Source organism: Artemia sp. Qi Xiang Cuo, chromosome 7 (genome assembly GCF_049724085.1).
Source record: "Artemia sp. Qi Xiang Cuo chromosome 7, ASM4972408v1, whole genome shotgun sequence".
Lineage (NCBI taxonomy): Eukaryota > Metazoa > Arthropoda > Branchiopoda > Anostraca > Artemiidae > Artemia > Artemia sp. Qi Xiang Cuo.
The window spans coordinates 17,166,468-17,185,090 of NC_142800.1; the positions used below are offsets into that span (position 1 = coordinate 17,166,468).

The window sequence follows — 18,623 nt, forward strand, 5'->3', positions numbered from 1 at the left end:
TAACGCGGTGATTAATATAATCCGCCTTGGAAACTTCTTAGGTAACTCCAACTGGCGGGAGGCGGGAGGCGGGAGGTCAAAATGTTCTGACGTCAGGATCCACTTTTTTTTTTTAATTGCACTTCAGCCACCGTGATCGTAAGGTCAATTTTAATGTAAAGCACATAAATTATTGTGAAAATGCCTATAAGTTCAAATAGTGATGAATATAGGTAAGAAATTTAATTATTTTTGCGTATATAGGCCTTATACGGTAATCTTGCATGAACACTAGTTTACTCCTGTGAAGAAATAAATATAATAGAAAAAGAGGGGTATACTAGCCCATCTCACTTATCATCTCTTGTATAGGGTAGGCTGCAATGCCGCACTACAGACAATTTATAGGCTTAGTCTACTCTTGTGCAAGGTTGTACCCAGGATTTCTTTTTCGGAGGGGATTTTACTCAAAGATTGTTTTTCCAGGGGGTTTTACACAAAAAAAAAACGCATACAAAATTTGTTAATATCCATTTTTGTTACGTTATTACGATTCAAACAAACATTTCGGGGGGGGGGGTTCAAAACCCCCTAGCCCCCGGTACAGCCTTGCTCTTGGGTATAATATATCCTAGGAGAAAAAAGATTTTTTTATAATAATACAAACCTTATAACCCTCTGCATAAACAAAAGCTTTGACCTATATTTAGGTTATTTCCTAGTTTCCTAGGCTATTATTTTGGACATCCACCATATGGCTAATATGGGAGTAAAGTTCATTTGTGATGCAACTGGATGTTATATTTAGATTAAGGATGCAATTCTAGGTATGTATTTGCACACTAGGAGGGTGGGGGTATATATTCTGTGAATATACAGGTCCTAAGAAATTCAGCAATTTCAGAAACCATGTATAGCCTAGCCAACAAAAAAATTAAACAGCCCTTTTACTCTAGGGCTGACAATTTTATTTCTATTTTCGCTTTAACTTACTTAGTACCGGTGTCTAAATAAGTTTGAGAACCACTGGGCTGGACTAGCCTAGGCTGTGCAAAAAGTGTCTATTAATCATATAGCATATTCTCTCATTTGTTTGTGAGGTTGATATTGAGTATGTATATTTGTGTGAGTGGAATCGTGTTAGTTGGTAACAGGTTTTTTAGGTTTTTTAATATTAAGCTGGGTGTAAAACAAGGCAGCACTCTTTCTCCTAAATTGTTTAACATTTTTATAAATGATGTTGTTGATTATCTAGAGAATAGATGGGCTCCGAATGTTAGTCTAGGGACCCATAAACTATCACTACTATTATTTGCAGATGATATTGCCTTGGTGGCTAGCACACCGCAAGATCTGCAGACGCTTTTGAGTCTTATAGATGATTATTTGCTGATGAAAAAACTAAGGCTGAATGTTGAAAAGAGTGAAGTTGTTATTTTTAAAAAATGGAAAACAAGTGACGAAGATAATTATAAATTTAAATTTAATAATGAGGAACTTAAAGTAAGTAAAAGAATAAAATATTTAGGATTTGTTTTATCGGAAAATGGAAGTTTAAAGAGTCATGTTGATGAATTAATTAATAGAGGTAAAGTGGCAATGTCTGTAATTTTTAGAAATCCGACGATAATGGGAATTAAAAACCTAAAAATGCACAAAAGAATATTTAATACAACAATTTTACCAGTATTAGAGTATGGAGCGGAGATTTGGGGCGGAGAAGCGGCACAGAAGTTGGAGTCCCTCCAGCTCCAGTATTATAAAAGACTATTTGGATTATATCAGACAACTCATTCACAGGTTCTGAAAGGTGATATGGGCCTGTTTTCGTTAAAACTACGTAGGTCTATTTTGATGCTTGGATTTTGGTTGAAGATCATTAGGTGCAATTAAGACAGACTAGTAAGTGCTGCTTATTATCAGATGTTGAGCTATGATTCGAAAAAGTCGTGGCCATCTCAAATTAGGTCATTACTAGAAAGTGTGGGAATGGCTTACTTATGGAATGACGGTCTTGGTTCCCCTGATCTACCAACAAATTTAGTTAGCCAGGTACGATTTATCTTAGAGGGTCAAGAAATTCAGTATTGGCAAGGGCTGGTTTTAAATTTTGCTACATTGAATCATTATAATAAGGTTAAACCTAGTTTTGGAGAGGAAATTTATTTTAAATTCAATTTACCGGCTATGATTTTATGTCGATGAATTCAGCTTAGGGCGAATTGCCTTCCAATCCAGAGTAGACAAATGGTGTTCGACAGGGGTATAGTACATCCTGATGGTCGGTATGTGTGTCCTCTTTGTAGGGATGAGGACGAAGATTTGGACCATTTTCTCAGAAAGTGCCCGGTGCTCTCTGATTTAAGGGAAAATTACTTAAATGGGATTGTTTTGCTGCTTCCAAATATCTTACAAAGTAGTAATCCAACCACAATATTTCGTTTTGGTGCGTACATAGAGAAGGTATTAAAAAGAAGGACATGTTTTTACAATTAATTATTATTAATTATATGGAATTGAAGTTATTTTTTTTTTGGTATTTTACCAGAAGGTATTTTTCGCTATGTATTCATGTTAATGTGTGTTTGTAATTTGCTCTGTTGTAATTTTTCTATTTTCACATTTTTTGTGTGTATATGGCTCTTGGGCTTTTTGAAATACACGATCTATCTATCTATAGGCTAGGCTATACATGGTTTCTTCCATTTCAGTCTGTTTCCCAAGTTCTGTATTTAGCCCAGGGCTAGGCAATATCTGTGCCCATGTAGAGGGGGGGGGGTGTAATGGTCAAAGGAGGCGAGGAAAGGTTTGATTTGGAAAGAGCGTTCAATGGGAAATTCAATGGTTGGCTACCACCCTATCTTTTGTTAGGTCTGGCAGGGGGGCATAGATTTGATGTTGAATATGGTAGGCTATAGGCGAAATAGGTCTATAGATTAGAAAAAAAGGATACCACCAGATGGCTAATTTGACAGTGTATATATATACAAATCTTGAAATTAGCCAACAAGAATTTTAAACGTAGGAGTCCAGCTGAACATAAGGAAACATATCAAGAAAACAATTCTTACTCCATAATATGCAGAATAATCCTAGTTAACACACTTTGCAGGGAGAGAGCCTTTATCTTCACTTCTTTGCTTGTTTTTCCAGTTTCTCTAAGAAATTCATGAATTTCTTAGAGCTTATATATTCCCAGAATATATACCCCCAGCCCCCTAATGTGTAAATTCATACCTAGAATTGCATCCTCAATCTAAATATAACATCATCCATTTACATCACAAATGAACTTTACTCCCATATTAGCCATATGGTGGATGTCCAAAAAAAATGGCCTAGGAAACTAGGAAATAACCTAAATATAGGTCAAAGCTATTGTTTATGGAGAGTTATAAGGTTTGTAGTAGGCCATTTAGAAACAAATATTTTTTCTCCTCTGATATATTATACCTAAGCGCACGGGTTCACCGGGGGCTTGGAGGTTTTGTACCCCCCCCCCCTGAAGTGTTTGTCTGACTCATAAAAGCGTAACAAAAATGGATATTAATAAATTGTTTATGCGTTTTTTGAGGTTTTTTTGTGTGTAACCCCCCCCCCTAAAAAAAAAACCTTTGAGTAAAATACCCTCCAAAAAAAAAATCCTGGGTACGACCTTGCACAAGAGTAGACTAAGCCTATAAATTGTCTGTAGTGCGGCATTGCAGCCTACCATATACAAAATTTAAAAGGATCTGAGCTGGTTAATGGCTGTCCTAACTTGCTAACAAGATCCAAAAGTTATTCTCACACTATTGAAATCGTTTGCAGTTTTACTCAAGGCCTTGTATTTGGTCAATAAGAGGACTGTGTGGACTCAATACAACCTAGAACTTCATGTACACCATTAAATTGTCGGTCGGCTCCCTTACGTCATTAATGTACATCATCAAATTGTTGGTCGACTTTCTTGTTCTTGTAGTAAAACAAGAATGTACATCGTCAAAGTGTTGGTCGACTTTCTTTTTTTCTAGCAGTAACATAAGAATATACACCATTAATGTATTGGTCAACTTTATTTTATTATTCTTTTAGTAAAATAGGATCTTATTTGTAAACTGGTATAGTTAGCCCACCCCCAGATAATAAGGAGTGAGAAGACTATGAGAAAATTTATGGTTTTTTTTTTATAGTCAAATGTATAATGGTTCTTCAGCAGGCATTGTAGTCCATACCTTGTAGATTTAAAGAAATTTGTGCTGAATATTAAAGCAAATATCTGTAAGACAGTATTTTAGTCAGGGGCGGATCCAGGATTTTATTTAGCGGGGGCGCATAATAGGCTGCTCCGATAAAGTTGTAAGAACAGAAATACCAGCAATTTAAAGGGAACCTTGACAATTGTGCGTTATAGGTAGGTAGTGGAAAGGGTTGTAAGTTTAATCTAAGATCTGGTTAGGGTTAAAGTTCTAATAAATCTGTTGAAATTAAAATGATGTAAAAATGTTGACACAAAAAATGGTAAGTTATAAATACCACCCTGCCATAAAAAGAATAAAACGCTGTTCACCATCTACAAAAAAACTATTTAATATGTTCTGCGTAATTTTTAGCCGTTGCACTACTGACCACTATAGCGAGTGAGTTAAGTTTTGTATTAAAAAAAAAAAAAATGGTCTTGAACCATATTTTAGAGTCGTGCATTCTTTTTGACTATTTGTTTTGGTTAATTCATTTAGCCTGTCGTCTCAATATATTGCATCGTTTAGTAATTATTATGGTAATGAAGAGTAAAAAATGAGGATTAAGATACAATCATATATGCGTAAAAGATTCTACATTAAATACTAGTTCTTTTAGGGGTGTAACAAGAAACATAGAAGACAGAGATAGAAACTGTAGAAGACATTTAAAACAAGGGTTTTAGGTATAGGCAATTAAACATTAACTAATCATTATTTCTTTTTAAAAATAATCCCATGAAATCTCAAAATTTACTAATCAAAATTTTACTTTTCATAACAATGTAGCGTATCTTTCCACTTTTTAAAGTTCGATATATTTTGCTTAAATTACAGAATTCACAGTTTTATGATAAAAAGTCAATTTTTCTCTTTTTACTCCCGCCATATCTATTTGTTGCATGGTCAATGTCTACCTTAATATCTCGGTGAACAATATTTCCTTTGACAGCTAGTTCTGTCTGTCTAGAGTCCTATCAGTTTAGAGCTCTTCGTTACTATCTCATCTTCTATTCATCCTAAAACATTTAAATAAAGACCAAAATCGTCGTAAAATACGAACTATAATAAAGATACATGTAGGTATGCGCTTCAATTTAAGTATATGAGTCAAAATACTTGTTAAAAAAACAAATAGTTGTGTTTATTATTTTTGTACGTATATATGGTTATATACCAGATAAATTTACCAAAATAACCATAGTAGTTTTTGTCTGTCTGGTATTAATTTCTAAGCGAGTTTACCAATTGGGCCGAAACTTGTCACATGTTACCCGCTCTGCCAAGAGAGGTTGAGATTGATCTAGGGGCGGGGACTGTTGGAGGAAGGTTTTTTGTACTTATTATGGAACCGGTTATAAAAATTCTCAGGGTTTCAAGCTGTGGTAGATTTCTAATAGAAATTTCTTTAAATCTTGAAATTTTCAGATATTCAATTCATACGTTTAAAGCTCGATAAGTCTGTTGAGAACAAAAATTTGAAATTTGGCTCAGATTTAGCTTTAAGTAAGAAAATTGTCCTGTAAAAGCTTTGATTTATTAACAACTAATGTTGGAAGCATAATATTATTTTATGTGCGGTCCCAAAATAAGTACAAAATCCTCAGAGGTATATAATAACAGTATATACGATTTTATGGATAGATATATACAGCCCCTATCCATAAACATAACTATATTTTGTGACTGGTTGGTATGGAGAAGGTGAGCAATTCTGAAATAATATTGTAGTTGCATTCCGTGTCCGTGGTTAACTCAAGGGGTGTGAATTACTACTTTTTTTCCAACTTTTCATTAGTAAATGTTTGAAGATAAAAAATCGATGCCATTCCGCTTATTCAAACTGAGAATTCAGAGACCCGTTTATGCAGGCTAGATAAAATATAAACACATAATTGTTTGCCTTCTTTTATACATTTTTAAAAAAAATCTATTTTTCTTAAATGAGTACTCTGAAGGAGTAATCTCTGAAGGATTATTTCAATTCAAATACTTAGTTTTATGTGTACTATACGAACCTTTATTAAATTTGAGATATTTAAAAAATTCTGTTTGTTTTAAGTTTTAATGTCGCTCCTTACTTTCAGCTATAAAAACTTGTTTTTTCATTTAATCTAAAAACAAAGCATTTGCTTTAAAGTCTATTCATAAGACCGTACATATATTGTTTTCATTTATTTTGCTTAATAGATTATTTGTTTTATCGGCTCATTTATTGTATCATAATTTATTTAGTAGATGCTGATCTACAAGAACAGGAAGAACTGTTTATTCGAAAGCTGCACCAATTTTGTTTGGGATTTGACATTCTGGACCCTGTTGCTGATTTAAAGGGAAAGGAAATTAAGAGAGCAGCCTTGAGTGAACTTGTCGACCATATTGCCACTGCCAGAGGAGTTATTACTGAACCTTCCTATCCAGAAATTATTTGGATGTGCTGCTCTCTTGTACAGTGAGATTTTTAATTTGAGGTCATTGTATTTGTATCCTGCAGTAACCTATAAGCAGCAACTAATACCTGGGATATTTATACAACCTTACTTAGAACAATCTTAATATTTAAATTGTTTTTGTTGCACAAGTTTACTTGTATTAACTTGATTTGGTGAAAGATTTTCGACGTACACTGCCAGAGGAGTTATTACTGAACCTTCCTATCCAGAAATTATTAGGATGTGCTGCTCTCTTGTACAGTGAGATTTTTAATTTGAGGTCATTGTATTTGTAACCTGCAGTAACCTATAGCAGCAGCTAATACGTGGGATATTTATACAACCTGTACATTAGAGCAATCTTAACTTAATTTGAGGTCATTGTATTTGTATCCTGCAGTAACCTATAAGCAGCAACTAATACCTGGGATATTTATACAACCTTACTTAGAACAATCTTAATCTTTAAATTGTTTTTGTTGCACAAGTTTACTTGTATTAAATTGATTGTGGTGAAAGATTTTCGACGTACACTGCCAGAGGAGTTATTACTGAACCTTCCTATCCAGAAATTATTTGGATGTGCTGCTCTCTTGTACAGTGAGATTTTTAATTTGAGGTCATTGTATTTGTAACCTGCAGTAACCTGTAAGCAGCAACTAATACGTGGGATATTTATACAACCTTACTTAGAACAATCTTAACCTTTAAATTGTTTTTGTTGCACAAGTTTACTTGTATTAACTTGATTGTGGTGAAAGATTTTCGACGTACACTGCCAGAGGAGTTATTACTGAACCTTCCTATCCAGAAATTATTTGGATGTGCTGCTCTTGGATGTGAAAGTCTTGATTTGACTTTCAGGACCCTGTTGCCGATTTAAAGGGAAAGGAAATTAAGAGAGCAGCCTTGAGTGAACTTGTCGACCATATTGCCACTGCCAGAGGAGTTATTACTGAACCTTCCTATCCAGAAATTATTCGATGCGTAAGTTTTTTTGACTTTTTTAGTGGTTTGTTCTAAATGCATTCTAAATATGTAATGTTCTTACTAAAAATACAGAGAAACAGATAGACTACTTGTAAAAAATCGCGTAACTCATACTCATTTTTTCTTTTACTGGCTTGAATTTCCACATAGAAGAATCAATCAGGTGGAATATAACTTTTAATTTTTTTACTGGCTTAAAAATTGCCAAATGAGATTCACAGCTTAGATAATGCTCTTACTAAAACACAGAGGAACAGGGAGGGGTGGGGGGTACCAGGTTTCAATCCTTCCTCCCTTAAAATTTTTGCCCACAGAAACCATAATGATCAATAATCTTTTTTTGCACTTCGCTTTCGAACGGAATATCGTGAATACGGCCCTGAAAAGTACTATTTGTGCAAAATCATATGACTCATAGTTCTTGGTTCTTTTTAGTGGCTTAAAATTTGGCATTGGTTTTCAAATCAACCTGGTTTTTAAAGGGCTGTGCAATTTGTCTCTAGATATAAAGATTAACGTGATGGGCTTGCGAAAATGCGTGATGGGCGTGATGGTCGTGATGGGCTTGCGAAATTTCAAGAGGGGTTCAAATTCGGTTATCCCACTCCTCCGGATAAGGCCTCACGGGAAAGTAATTGTTGTTTTATCTTAGCTGTAATGTTTTCTCATTTTTTCCAATGAATGTTACAATGTTTTTTTAAGGATAATTAGGCTCATTATTTGTGGGAAATAATGATAAACATGGAATTGGCTATTCAAATATTAAATAAAAAATAAGTTTTTTTTAGCTGAAAGTAAGGAACGACGTTAAAACTTAAAACGAACAGATATTATTCCGTATATGAAAGGGGCTGTCCCCTCCTCAACGCCTCAATCTTTACGCTAAAGTTTTTTATTGTTTAAAAAAATAAGAGTTGTGAGAAAGTCAAACTTTAGCGCAAAGAGCGAGGCGTTAAGAAGGGGACAGCCCCTTTCATATACGGAATAATTTCTGTTCGTTTTAAGTTTTTACGTCATTCCTTACTTTCAGTTAAAAAATATATTTTTTTAGTTTAATTTTTGAACGTTTTTGAATTAATGCAGGTTTTGATTTTGGCTCACCGTACATGAATAATTAAAACAAAACTTGTATATTAATTTTACTTTTATTTGGTGAAATGACTCTCTCGAAACTTGTTTAATTTTATTTACGACCGTTTTTATTAGTAGTAAATATACGTAACTTATGAATTAACTTACGTAACGACCTTCTATATTCATATATTTTTAATTGACATATTAGAGGGCTCGTCTACTAGTCAATACCTCGCTCTTTAAGTTAAAGTTTAAATTTTGTTCCAATCCTTTAAGAATGAACAATTAATCACAAAGGCCGTTATTTAGAATAAATAGCTCTTATGAAAGTACTAAAAAAGCTTTGGCTGAAAGAGCGAGGTACTAACTAGGAAGTGAACCCAATCATACGCGTAATATTTCCTGTTCGTTTTAAGTTTTGATGTTACTCCTTATTTTCAGTTGAAAATTTTTTTATATTTGATTTCTGATCTTTTTTTAAGTAATGGTGAAAACTCCGGCGCCCCCTTCATAGCAATTTCCCTTCCCCCATGAAAACTTCCTTCATGAAAAGATCCTCCCCCATCACCCCCAACCCACCCACCCCCCAACTACCAGAAAAAATCCCCCTCAAAACGTCTGTATACTTCCTAATAACCAATACTATATGTTAACATTGGGCAAAGTTCATAACTTTCAGCCCTCCCCCCGGGGACTTCGGGGTATTACGTCATCCTAAAGACATATTTATCATATTTTCAGTTATGTTTAAAATAATGGCTATCTCATAATTTTGATCAGATGACTTTGGGAAAAACTGAGCGTGATTGGGGGCCTAGTTGCCCTCCATTTCTTTTTGGTCTCTTAAAAAGGGCACTAGAACTTTTAATTTCCAATCCATTGAGACCTCCCACGATATTCTAGGACGACTGGGTCGATACGATCACCACTGGAAAAAAGAGAAAAAAACAAATAAACACGCACCCGTGATCTTTCTTCTGGCAAAAAATGCAAAATTCCACATTTTTGTAGATAGGAGCTTGAAACCTCTACAGTAGGGTTTTTGATATGCTGAATATGATGGCTAATTTCCCTCGGATATCTTTTGACTCTTAAAAATTGAACTAGAACTTACAATTTCCAATCAAATCAGTCCTCTCTGAAGTTGATACGAACATCCCTTTCATAAGAACCATATACGCCCCCAGGACAACACTTACAACGCCTATCCTCCGATCACTGGGGGAGTGGGAAGTTTTTGTTATCTAATTTTTGAACAATTTCTAAATATGTGGCTATCTCAAAATTTGTAGCGGATGGGTTTCTTATCTGACCTTTGAACTATTTTAACAAAATGTTTGTCTCTAAATTTTCATCAGATGGATTTGGAACACGAAGGCGTGGGAGGGGGGCTAGCTGCCCTCAGAAATTTTTTGACTATTAAAAAGGGAGCTCGAATTTTCAATTTCCCATCAAATGAGCCCTCTGGATTTTATACGAGCATCCTTTTTACAAGAGCCATAAATTCCCCAGGGCATAACTTACAACGCCAGTCCCCAGGCCCTGGGAGGTTGTGACAACACCTGAGTTTTTGTTACCTGACTTTTGAGCTGTTTATAACTTAATAATAATAATAATAATATAATGCAAAACTAATAGGCCACAGGGCCTCTACAAAAATCTTTTAAATTGAAAAAAGTTTTAGGCACTTTCACCGTAGTATTTGTCCAGTTCCTTATTGGCTATCTCAAATTTTTTATTGTATGCATTTGGTGAAAAAGGTGTGTGTGTGTGGGGGGGGGAGGCTAGTTGCCCTCCAACGTCTTTTGACTCTTAAAAAGTGAACTAGACCTTAAGACCCATATATGCCCCCAGGGCATAACTTACAACGCCTGCCCCTGGACCCTGGGGTGTTTTGTCGACACTGGAATTTCTTTTATATGATCTTTGAACTATTTTAACAAAATAGCTATCTCAAAATTTTAATCGGATGCATTTGGGAAAACGGGGTATGAGGGTGGAAGCTGGTTACTGACCGATGTCTTTTGACGCTTAAAAAGTGAACAAGAACTTTCAATTTCCTATCAAATGAGGCCTCTCTGAAGTTTATGCGAGCTTTCCTTCCATAAGAACTATATATGCCCCAGGGCACAAATTTAACCCTTGTCCTAAAGATTGTGGGAGGGGGGGGGGAGTGTCCTGCTAAAACATATAATTTCCAGAACTTTCAACTACGTTGCACAAAATGGCTACATCAAAATTTTTATTCGATGTGTTTGGGGAAATGGTCGGCGTGGAAGGGGTGTTAGTTGCCTTCCAATCACTTTCGACTATTAAAAAGAGAACTAGCCATTTAAATTTCCAATCCAATCAGCTCTTTCTGAAGTTTCTATGACAACACTGTCTAAAAAAACCTTATTTACCCCCAGGGCATGACTTACAACCCTTGTTCTGAGGGCTGTGGGGGGGGGGGTTATCCTCAAAGACCTAATTTCCTGAATTTGCAAAGACGTTGAACAAAATGGCTATCTCAAAATTTTTATTAGATGTGTTTGTGGAAAAAATGGGCGTGAAAGGGGAGTTAGTTGCCCCTTAATCACTTTCGATTGTTAAAAAGAGCAGTAGCCCTTTGAATTTCCAATCGAATGAGTTCTTTTTCAAGTTTCTACGACAAAACTCTCTATAAAAACCTTATATAACCCCAGGGCATAACTTACAGCCCTTGCCCTGAGGGCTCTCGGGGAGTTTCCTCCTCAAAAATATATTTTCTATCTGGAATTCAACTACGCTGAACAAAATGGCTATCTCAAAATTTTGATTGGATGTGTTTGGGTGAATGATGGGCATGGAGGGGGGCTAGTTACCCTCTAATCACTTTCGACTATTAAAAAGGGCACTAGCCACTCCCATTTCCAATCGAATGAGCCCTTTACAAAGTTTCTACGACAACTCCTCCTTTGATACGAAGTGCACGGGTGTGGAGAAAAAAGACAAAAACACATTGTGCCCACATCGTTCTGTGCTTAAGCAGCACTGGCGCGCTGCCTATGATACATGACCCCAAGAACCTACAGAAAAATAAAGAATGGTTTTTTTTTTTGTTTTGCGGAGGGGCAATCTAATATCTCTTGGTTCCTAGGATTATTTTTTTATTGTGCCTATATTAGGGGGGGGGGTGTGGGTTGCTGACGCCCTTTTATTCCCGAAATTTTTTTCTAGGTAACATTTATTACACTGACATACTCAACGGCATAAAGGCGCCAATAGGACTTATTTCAATATAACTTATGGGTATCATGACGTCATATATCCTACGATTATTACGAAATTCATCATATAGTAATCTAGTATATGAAAAAAACAGTTTTTTGTCAAACAGTGATTTTAATTTAAGTATTTAATTACAAAAAACACTAGATACAGCAATTTCCTTTAAAATGAACCTTAAACAGCTCTCTATGATGTTCAAGTGCCCAGCTATCTTGGGAGGAGGTAAAGGGAAAAAATATGCTCTCGATGCAAATATCGTGGTCCCAGCCACTTTCCTTTTTTTTAAGTTAATCTATTTTCTTTGCTATTCAATCCAAAGGACTGTAATTTTCTTTTGCAGTAGTTTCGGACAATACTGTTCTAATAGTATGCTTTTTGTTTTGATCTGACTCTATTTTTAGGAGTTAAGGGCTATTGTATTTTTACTATGGGACGTGATCATTTCTTACTGGGTTGTCACTACAGCTACAACCCTGAACAGTAAGTATATAAATATATATGGAATCTGAGGAATTACCGAGCTTTCAGCAAAATATCGAAAACTGTGGAAGCTTAAATTAAAAAAATCATTCGAGGTGATTTGGCTATATAGGCTATATCTAGCTATACGATTTTGGTGTGTTACTACTGGCAGATTAGTTCTAAGGGGTGGGGATGATAGGGTGAGCTACCCCAGGTGCCCTGGTTGGGGAGATTGCCCACTGTGTTAATATTTTGAATTCGATTCGGCCTTTTTCGCTTATATTAGAGATGAAAGGGGGTGCTGTAATTGATTTTCCACTGAGTATCACCAACCCTATGAATGACTCGTAGAGAAAAACTAATGACGCCAGTAGTCTACTGGCGTCATTAGTTTTTCTTTCAGAGACGTGTTACTTACCTCTTTTATCCATAGCATGTATTTTGTGAACTTCCTATAGTTTTTCCTTGTGACAGTGTAGTGGATAAAGCTGTGCTTAGAAATAACCGGTACTGAGGTTCAATTCAGCCTGTTGCAAGGAATACCATCTTTCTTTGTTTGTTTAAAATAATCTTTTTACAATATTTTTTAGCTAATTTATTAAAAAAAAAATCAGGTGACTTTTTCCTGAATTGAGTCGATTTATTTTATGTAAGTACATTTCTTGTGATTTTGGTCCATTGTCTCTTTAATTGGAGCTGGAAAAAAAATTACCACTCCATTGCAATTTTCAACTGCCTTCGTTCAGTTTTGACACAATGTATTGATTGCGTTTTGGGAAAAAAAACTTTCCGAAAAATAAGTTTATCAAAGAAAAGTAAAGGCCATTTTAAACTTAAGCTCAGGAGATACGCAAATACCTGTTAAAATTCAAACTCAAAACGACCATAAATTACTATTAAAGAATAAATGAAACCCAAAACGAACAGAAATTAAATAAACAATCATAGCAAAAAACATACAACAAGTAATAATATAAATGAATAAATAGATCTTAAAGCGAGTAATGCTTAGATTGGATATGAAAATCAAGCTTAAAACGAAAACAAATATTTTGCTATTAAAGTATAAATGAAACAAAATATATTAATGTAAATGAATAAATAAATCTTAAAACGAGTGAAACTTAAATTGTTTATGCAAATCAAGTTTGAATCGAATAAAAATAACCACAAACAAGAGTTTGGGTATCGTATCACTGTGGAAGCCTAAAACCTACTACGTCATTGGCGCTCTACTGAAAACAATTCTCTGAAATATTTTCACTATTGTAAATTTAAGAAATCAAAAATTAATTAAGATTTTAGGGAATAAATATCAGCATATGTATATTAAATTGACAATGCAAATTTTTTTTCAGTAAACTCATTTGAATATTTTTTCAGTAAATTACAAATTATATTCTGGCTTTTAGAAAGCATAGGGGTTTTGAACCCTACTCACTTTAATTTATGCTCGTTTTGAGTTTGACTCTAATGTTTATTTTAATTTTTGTCCGTTTTGGGTTTTATTCATTTATTGATACTGATTTGGGGTAGTTGTATGCTTGGTAGATTATATGATAGTTCGGACGCCAGGTGTTGGAAGTGTGAACCATACCACGACGGAATGGGGCTGCTACGAGAATTAGCCTACCCTCCACCCCCTAAATTGACCATGCCTGTTCAAAAATACCAATGGTACTTGCTTGCGAGTGGTGGAACACTCCGAAACTTGACATTTTATTATATTTTGGTGTTTCACGCAAGAAAATGCATGTTCCACAAAGTTTGTGGTGCAGTTTTCGGCTCAAATAGAAATGCCTAGAAGCCATAAAATATTTCATAACAAACTAACACGATTAGTTCCAAAAAATGGCAAAACAATATGAGTCTTGAACAGTCTTGGAAAATATAAACAAAATCAAATTGAATATTTGATATATAATGATATTAATTGTTTAAGGATCCATCGGTTCAATATTTTTCTTTCACTGTAATTTTTATTTTCATTTTCAATGCTGTAAGAACTAGAAAATAATAAATTTGTAATATACAAGTAATTCATTTTCAGTGGAGCACCAATGACGCAGAAGGCTTTAGGTTTTTACAGTTAAAGAAGGGGGACAGTATCCAAATTTTGCTTGTACTGAAACTATATTTGTCTTGACCAATCTTGAAAAGAACTAATAAATTACACTGAATATTTGATGCATAGTGATATTAATTGCTAAAAACTCATCAGTTCAAAATTGTACTGTAATTTTAATATTTATTTTCATTATTAAGTACAAAAGAAAACGTTTTTAATATAATTCGTTTTCAGTAAAGCACCAATGACGCAGTAGGTTTTAGGATTTTGCAGTAATACGATGCCCAAACTCTTGTTTGTAGTTATTTTTATTCGATTCAAACTTGATTTGCATATTAAATTATGTTTCACTCGTTTTAAGATTAATTTATTCATTTACATTAATATATATTGTATGTTTGTTCGCATTGATTGTTTATTTAATTTCTGTTTGTTTTGGGTTTCATTGATTCTTTAATAGTATTTTCTGGTCGTTTTGATTTTGTATTTTAACAGGTATTTGTATCTCCTGAGCTTAAGCTTGAAATGACCCTTACTTTTATTTGAAAAACTTATTTTTCGGATTTTTTTTTTAATTAATTTTTCTTAGTTTTTGATTGCAAAAAGTTTCAAGCTTATTTTGGCAAGGGGAGGGTGCTTACTGTCCGATTATTCTTTACTTTAAAAAACAGATCTAGAGCTTTCAATTTAATTCGAATGAGACTTTTTTCAAAGTCTATACGATTACCTCTTTGATAAAACCTTATGTATAACCAATAGACAGCTTGCATAACTTGTGGACAGCGATTGACAACAATGATTGGATTGAAGAAAATAGCTCCAATAAGGGGGTTTAGACCATTTTTCTTACTGACACAAAGGTATCACGACTGTTTGGAATTGACCTTAATAGGAATTTGTGTTCCAAAGCAATTTTGCATCCATCAGAGAGTATGTAATTTAACCTTATATTTGGATAACCATAATAGATTTCCAATGTGTTTTCCCCTTGCAAAGCCCCTTCCCATAAGTTTTAAACCCGCCTTAATAAGTTACGCTCCAGGGCATAACTTACAACGCCTACCCCTGGGCCCTGGTGGGCTGTGTCGACACCGGAGTTTTTTTTATCAGAACTTTGAGCTATTTTAACTAAATGTCTATCTCGAAATTTTTATCTGATGCATTTAGAGCGTGGAGGAAGGGGAGGGGTTAGTTGCCTTTCGATCTCTATTGACTCTTAAAAAGTGAACAAGAAGTTTCAATTTTCAATCAAATGGGCCCTCTCCAAAGTTTATACGAGCATCCCTTCCATAAGAAATAATATGAAGGATTCGAAGAATCCTTAAATTACAACCCTTGCCCTGAGGGCTTTGGGAGAGTTGTATTCCTCAAAGACCTAATTTCGAGAACTTAAAGTTACATTCAATAAAATGGCTGTCTTAAAAGTTTGATTGGATGTGTTTGGGGAAAAGGCATGCGTGAGAAATCACTAGAGTGTACAAATCACTTTCGACTATTACAAAGGGCACTAGCCCTTGGAATTTCCAATCAAATGAGCCTTTTTTGAAGTTTCTATGACACCGCCTTTTATAAAAAGCTTATATGCCCCCAGGGCATAACTTAAAACCCTTGCCCTGAGGGTTGTGGGGGATTGTCCTCCTCAAAAACATATTTTCTATGTGGAAATCAACTGCGCTGAACAAAATGGCTATCCCAAAATTTTGATTGGACGTGTTTGGGGGAATGATGGGCGTGAGGGGGGGGGGCTAGTTGCCCTCCAATAACTTTTAACTATTAAAAAGGGCACTAGTTCTTTGAATTTCCAATTGAATGTGCCTGTTTTGAAGTTTCTTTGACAACGCCTTCTATAAAAACCTTATATGCCCCCAGAGCATAACTTAAAACTCTTGCCCTGATTGTTGTGGGGGAGTGTCCTCCTTAAAAATATATTTTTATCTGGAAATCAGCTACACTGAACAAAATGGCTATCTCAAAATTTTGATTGGATGTGTTTGGGGGAATGATGGGCGTAGGGGCGGGGGGGGGGGGCTAGTTGCCCTCCAAACACTTTTGAATATTAAAAAGGGCACTATATCTTTCAATTTCCAATCGAATGAGCCTTTTTTGAAGTTTCTATGACAACACCTTATACAACACCGTACAAAATCCTCAGCGGTATATAATAACAGTATATACGATTTTATGGATAGATATATACAGCCCCTATCCATAAACATAACTATATTTTGTGACTGGTTGGTATGGAGAAGGTGAGCAATTCTGAAATAATATTGTAGTTGCATTCCATGTCCAGGGGTGTGAATTACCACTTTTTTTCCAACTTTTCATTAGTAAATGTTTGAAGATAAAAATTCGATGCCATTCCGCTTATTCAAACTGAGAATTCAGAGACCCGTTTATGCTGGCTAGATAAAATATAAACACATAATTGTTTGCCTTCTTTTATACATTTTTAAAAAAATCTATTTTTCTTAAATGAGTACTCTGAAGGAGTATTTCGATTCAAATACTTAGTTTTATGTGTACTTATATGAACCTTTATTAAATTTGAGATATTTAAAAAATTTCTGTTTGTTTTAAGTTTTAATGTCGCTCCTTACTTTCAGCTATAAAAACTTGTTTTTTCATTTAATCTAAAAACAAAGCATTTGCTTTAAAGTCTATTCATAAGACCGTACATATATTGTTTTCATTTATTTTGCTTAATAGATTATTTGTTTTATCGGCTCATTTATTGTATCGTAATTTATTTAGTAGATGCTGATCTACAAGAACAGGAAGAACTGTTTATTCGAAAGCTGCACCAATTTTGTTTCGGATTTGACATTTTGGACCCTGTTGCTGATTTAAAGGGAAAGGAAATTAAGAGAGTAGCCTTGAGTGAACTTGTCGACCATATTGCCACTGCCAGAGGAGTTATTACTGAACCTTCCTATCCAGAAATTATTCGGATGTACTGCTCTCTTGTACAGTGAGATTTTTAATTTGACGTCATTGTATTTGTATCCTGTGACATTATTTTTACCTTATATTCAGATTCCTAAGGCTTTGATACCATTAATTTAGAAAATTTTGAAGTGATTATGCTTGATCCACTTAGTTTAACAGTGATTGGAAGCACAATTGGTGGTTTAGCCACGATGGCTATAACAGCTCTGGCTTTAAAAGGCTGGAAAAAATACAAAGAATCAAATTGTAGAATAGCAAAAGAACTTCGGCGAGACCTTGAGAATCGACTAAAGAGGAGATCGAAACTAGAAGCTTTGGTGCTGAAGACTACAAGCAATAAGCACCAGCCTATATTAGAGAGTGAGATTCGTAAAATAGCCTAGGAAACACAAGATTCCAAAGAAAACCGAATAATTGTCTTAAAGACAATTCAAGTAGGGCTAAAAAGCCATAGCGTCTACGTTATATACAAATGTGTGGATTTGCTCAACAATCTTATAAATATGGACTGTCGCCTTCTTCGTGAATCAACATGATTAGAGATAATTCAGACTATATTTGATCCTTGTCAATTACTTTTAAATAGAAATCAAATACAGATCCTCAGCACAACAACAAAAATAAACTTGTATAGAAGATTTGATTTCAAGGCAAATTTAAAACATATTTTAGAACAACTGGATATTCCAGTTCCGTTTTAGTCTCATTCAGAACTATGTATTTTTTACGAACTATGATGGTTGTAAGGCCGGATCAGATTTTTGTCAGTGTTGCAGCGATTAGTAGTGAAAATAAATGAGCAAAACTAATTAGTTTTAATTTTACAACGGTTTTGTCCTTATAAATTTTAAATTGAAAAATCTGTTGAGTCCCAATGACAACTACACATTAAAATGTAAGCTACCCTATTCTTAGGCTGTTTGGTTCACGTGTTTTAGCTGATTTTTGCTCCTTTTTAAACTACGTCTCTTTTTTAGTTTTGTGCAGGCTACGACCAGAAATTGCATAACTACGCATGGATGTCATTTTCTACGTTAGTTAAGTTTCGTATAACCTATCTAAGTTTAATGAAGCCATTGCCATTGGATCCAAGCCATAAAATCTAAAATTAAAAAGCATCTGATTTTATTAATAATATTTGATTTTTAGTAAAGTTTTGGGTTAGTTTGGTTTAATTTTAGTAAAATTAAGTATGAATGG

General features: G+C 34.6%; 1 protein-coding gene across 1 annotated transcript; it reads left to right on the plus strand.

Annotated features, from left to right (window-relative positions):
- Nucleotides 1-7,183: 7,183 nt before the first annotated feature.
- Nucleotides 7,184-17,927, plus strand: LOC148950014 (serine/threonine-protein phosphatase 2A 56 kDa regulatory subunit epsilon isoform-like). Its single transcript, XM_089091406.1, has 2 exons — nucleotides 7,184-7,618; nucleotides 17,229-17,927. The coding sequence occupies exons 1-2, from the start codon at nucleotides 7,615-7,617 to the stop codon at nucleotides 17,447-17,449; spliced, it is 225 nt and encodes a 74-aa protein (XP_088947532.1). The 5' UTR covers nucleotides 7,184-7,614; the 3' UTR covers nucleotides 17,450-17,927.
- The last annotated feature ends 696 nt before the right edge of the window (nucleotides 17,928-18,623 follow it).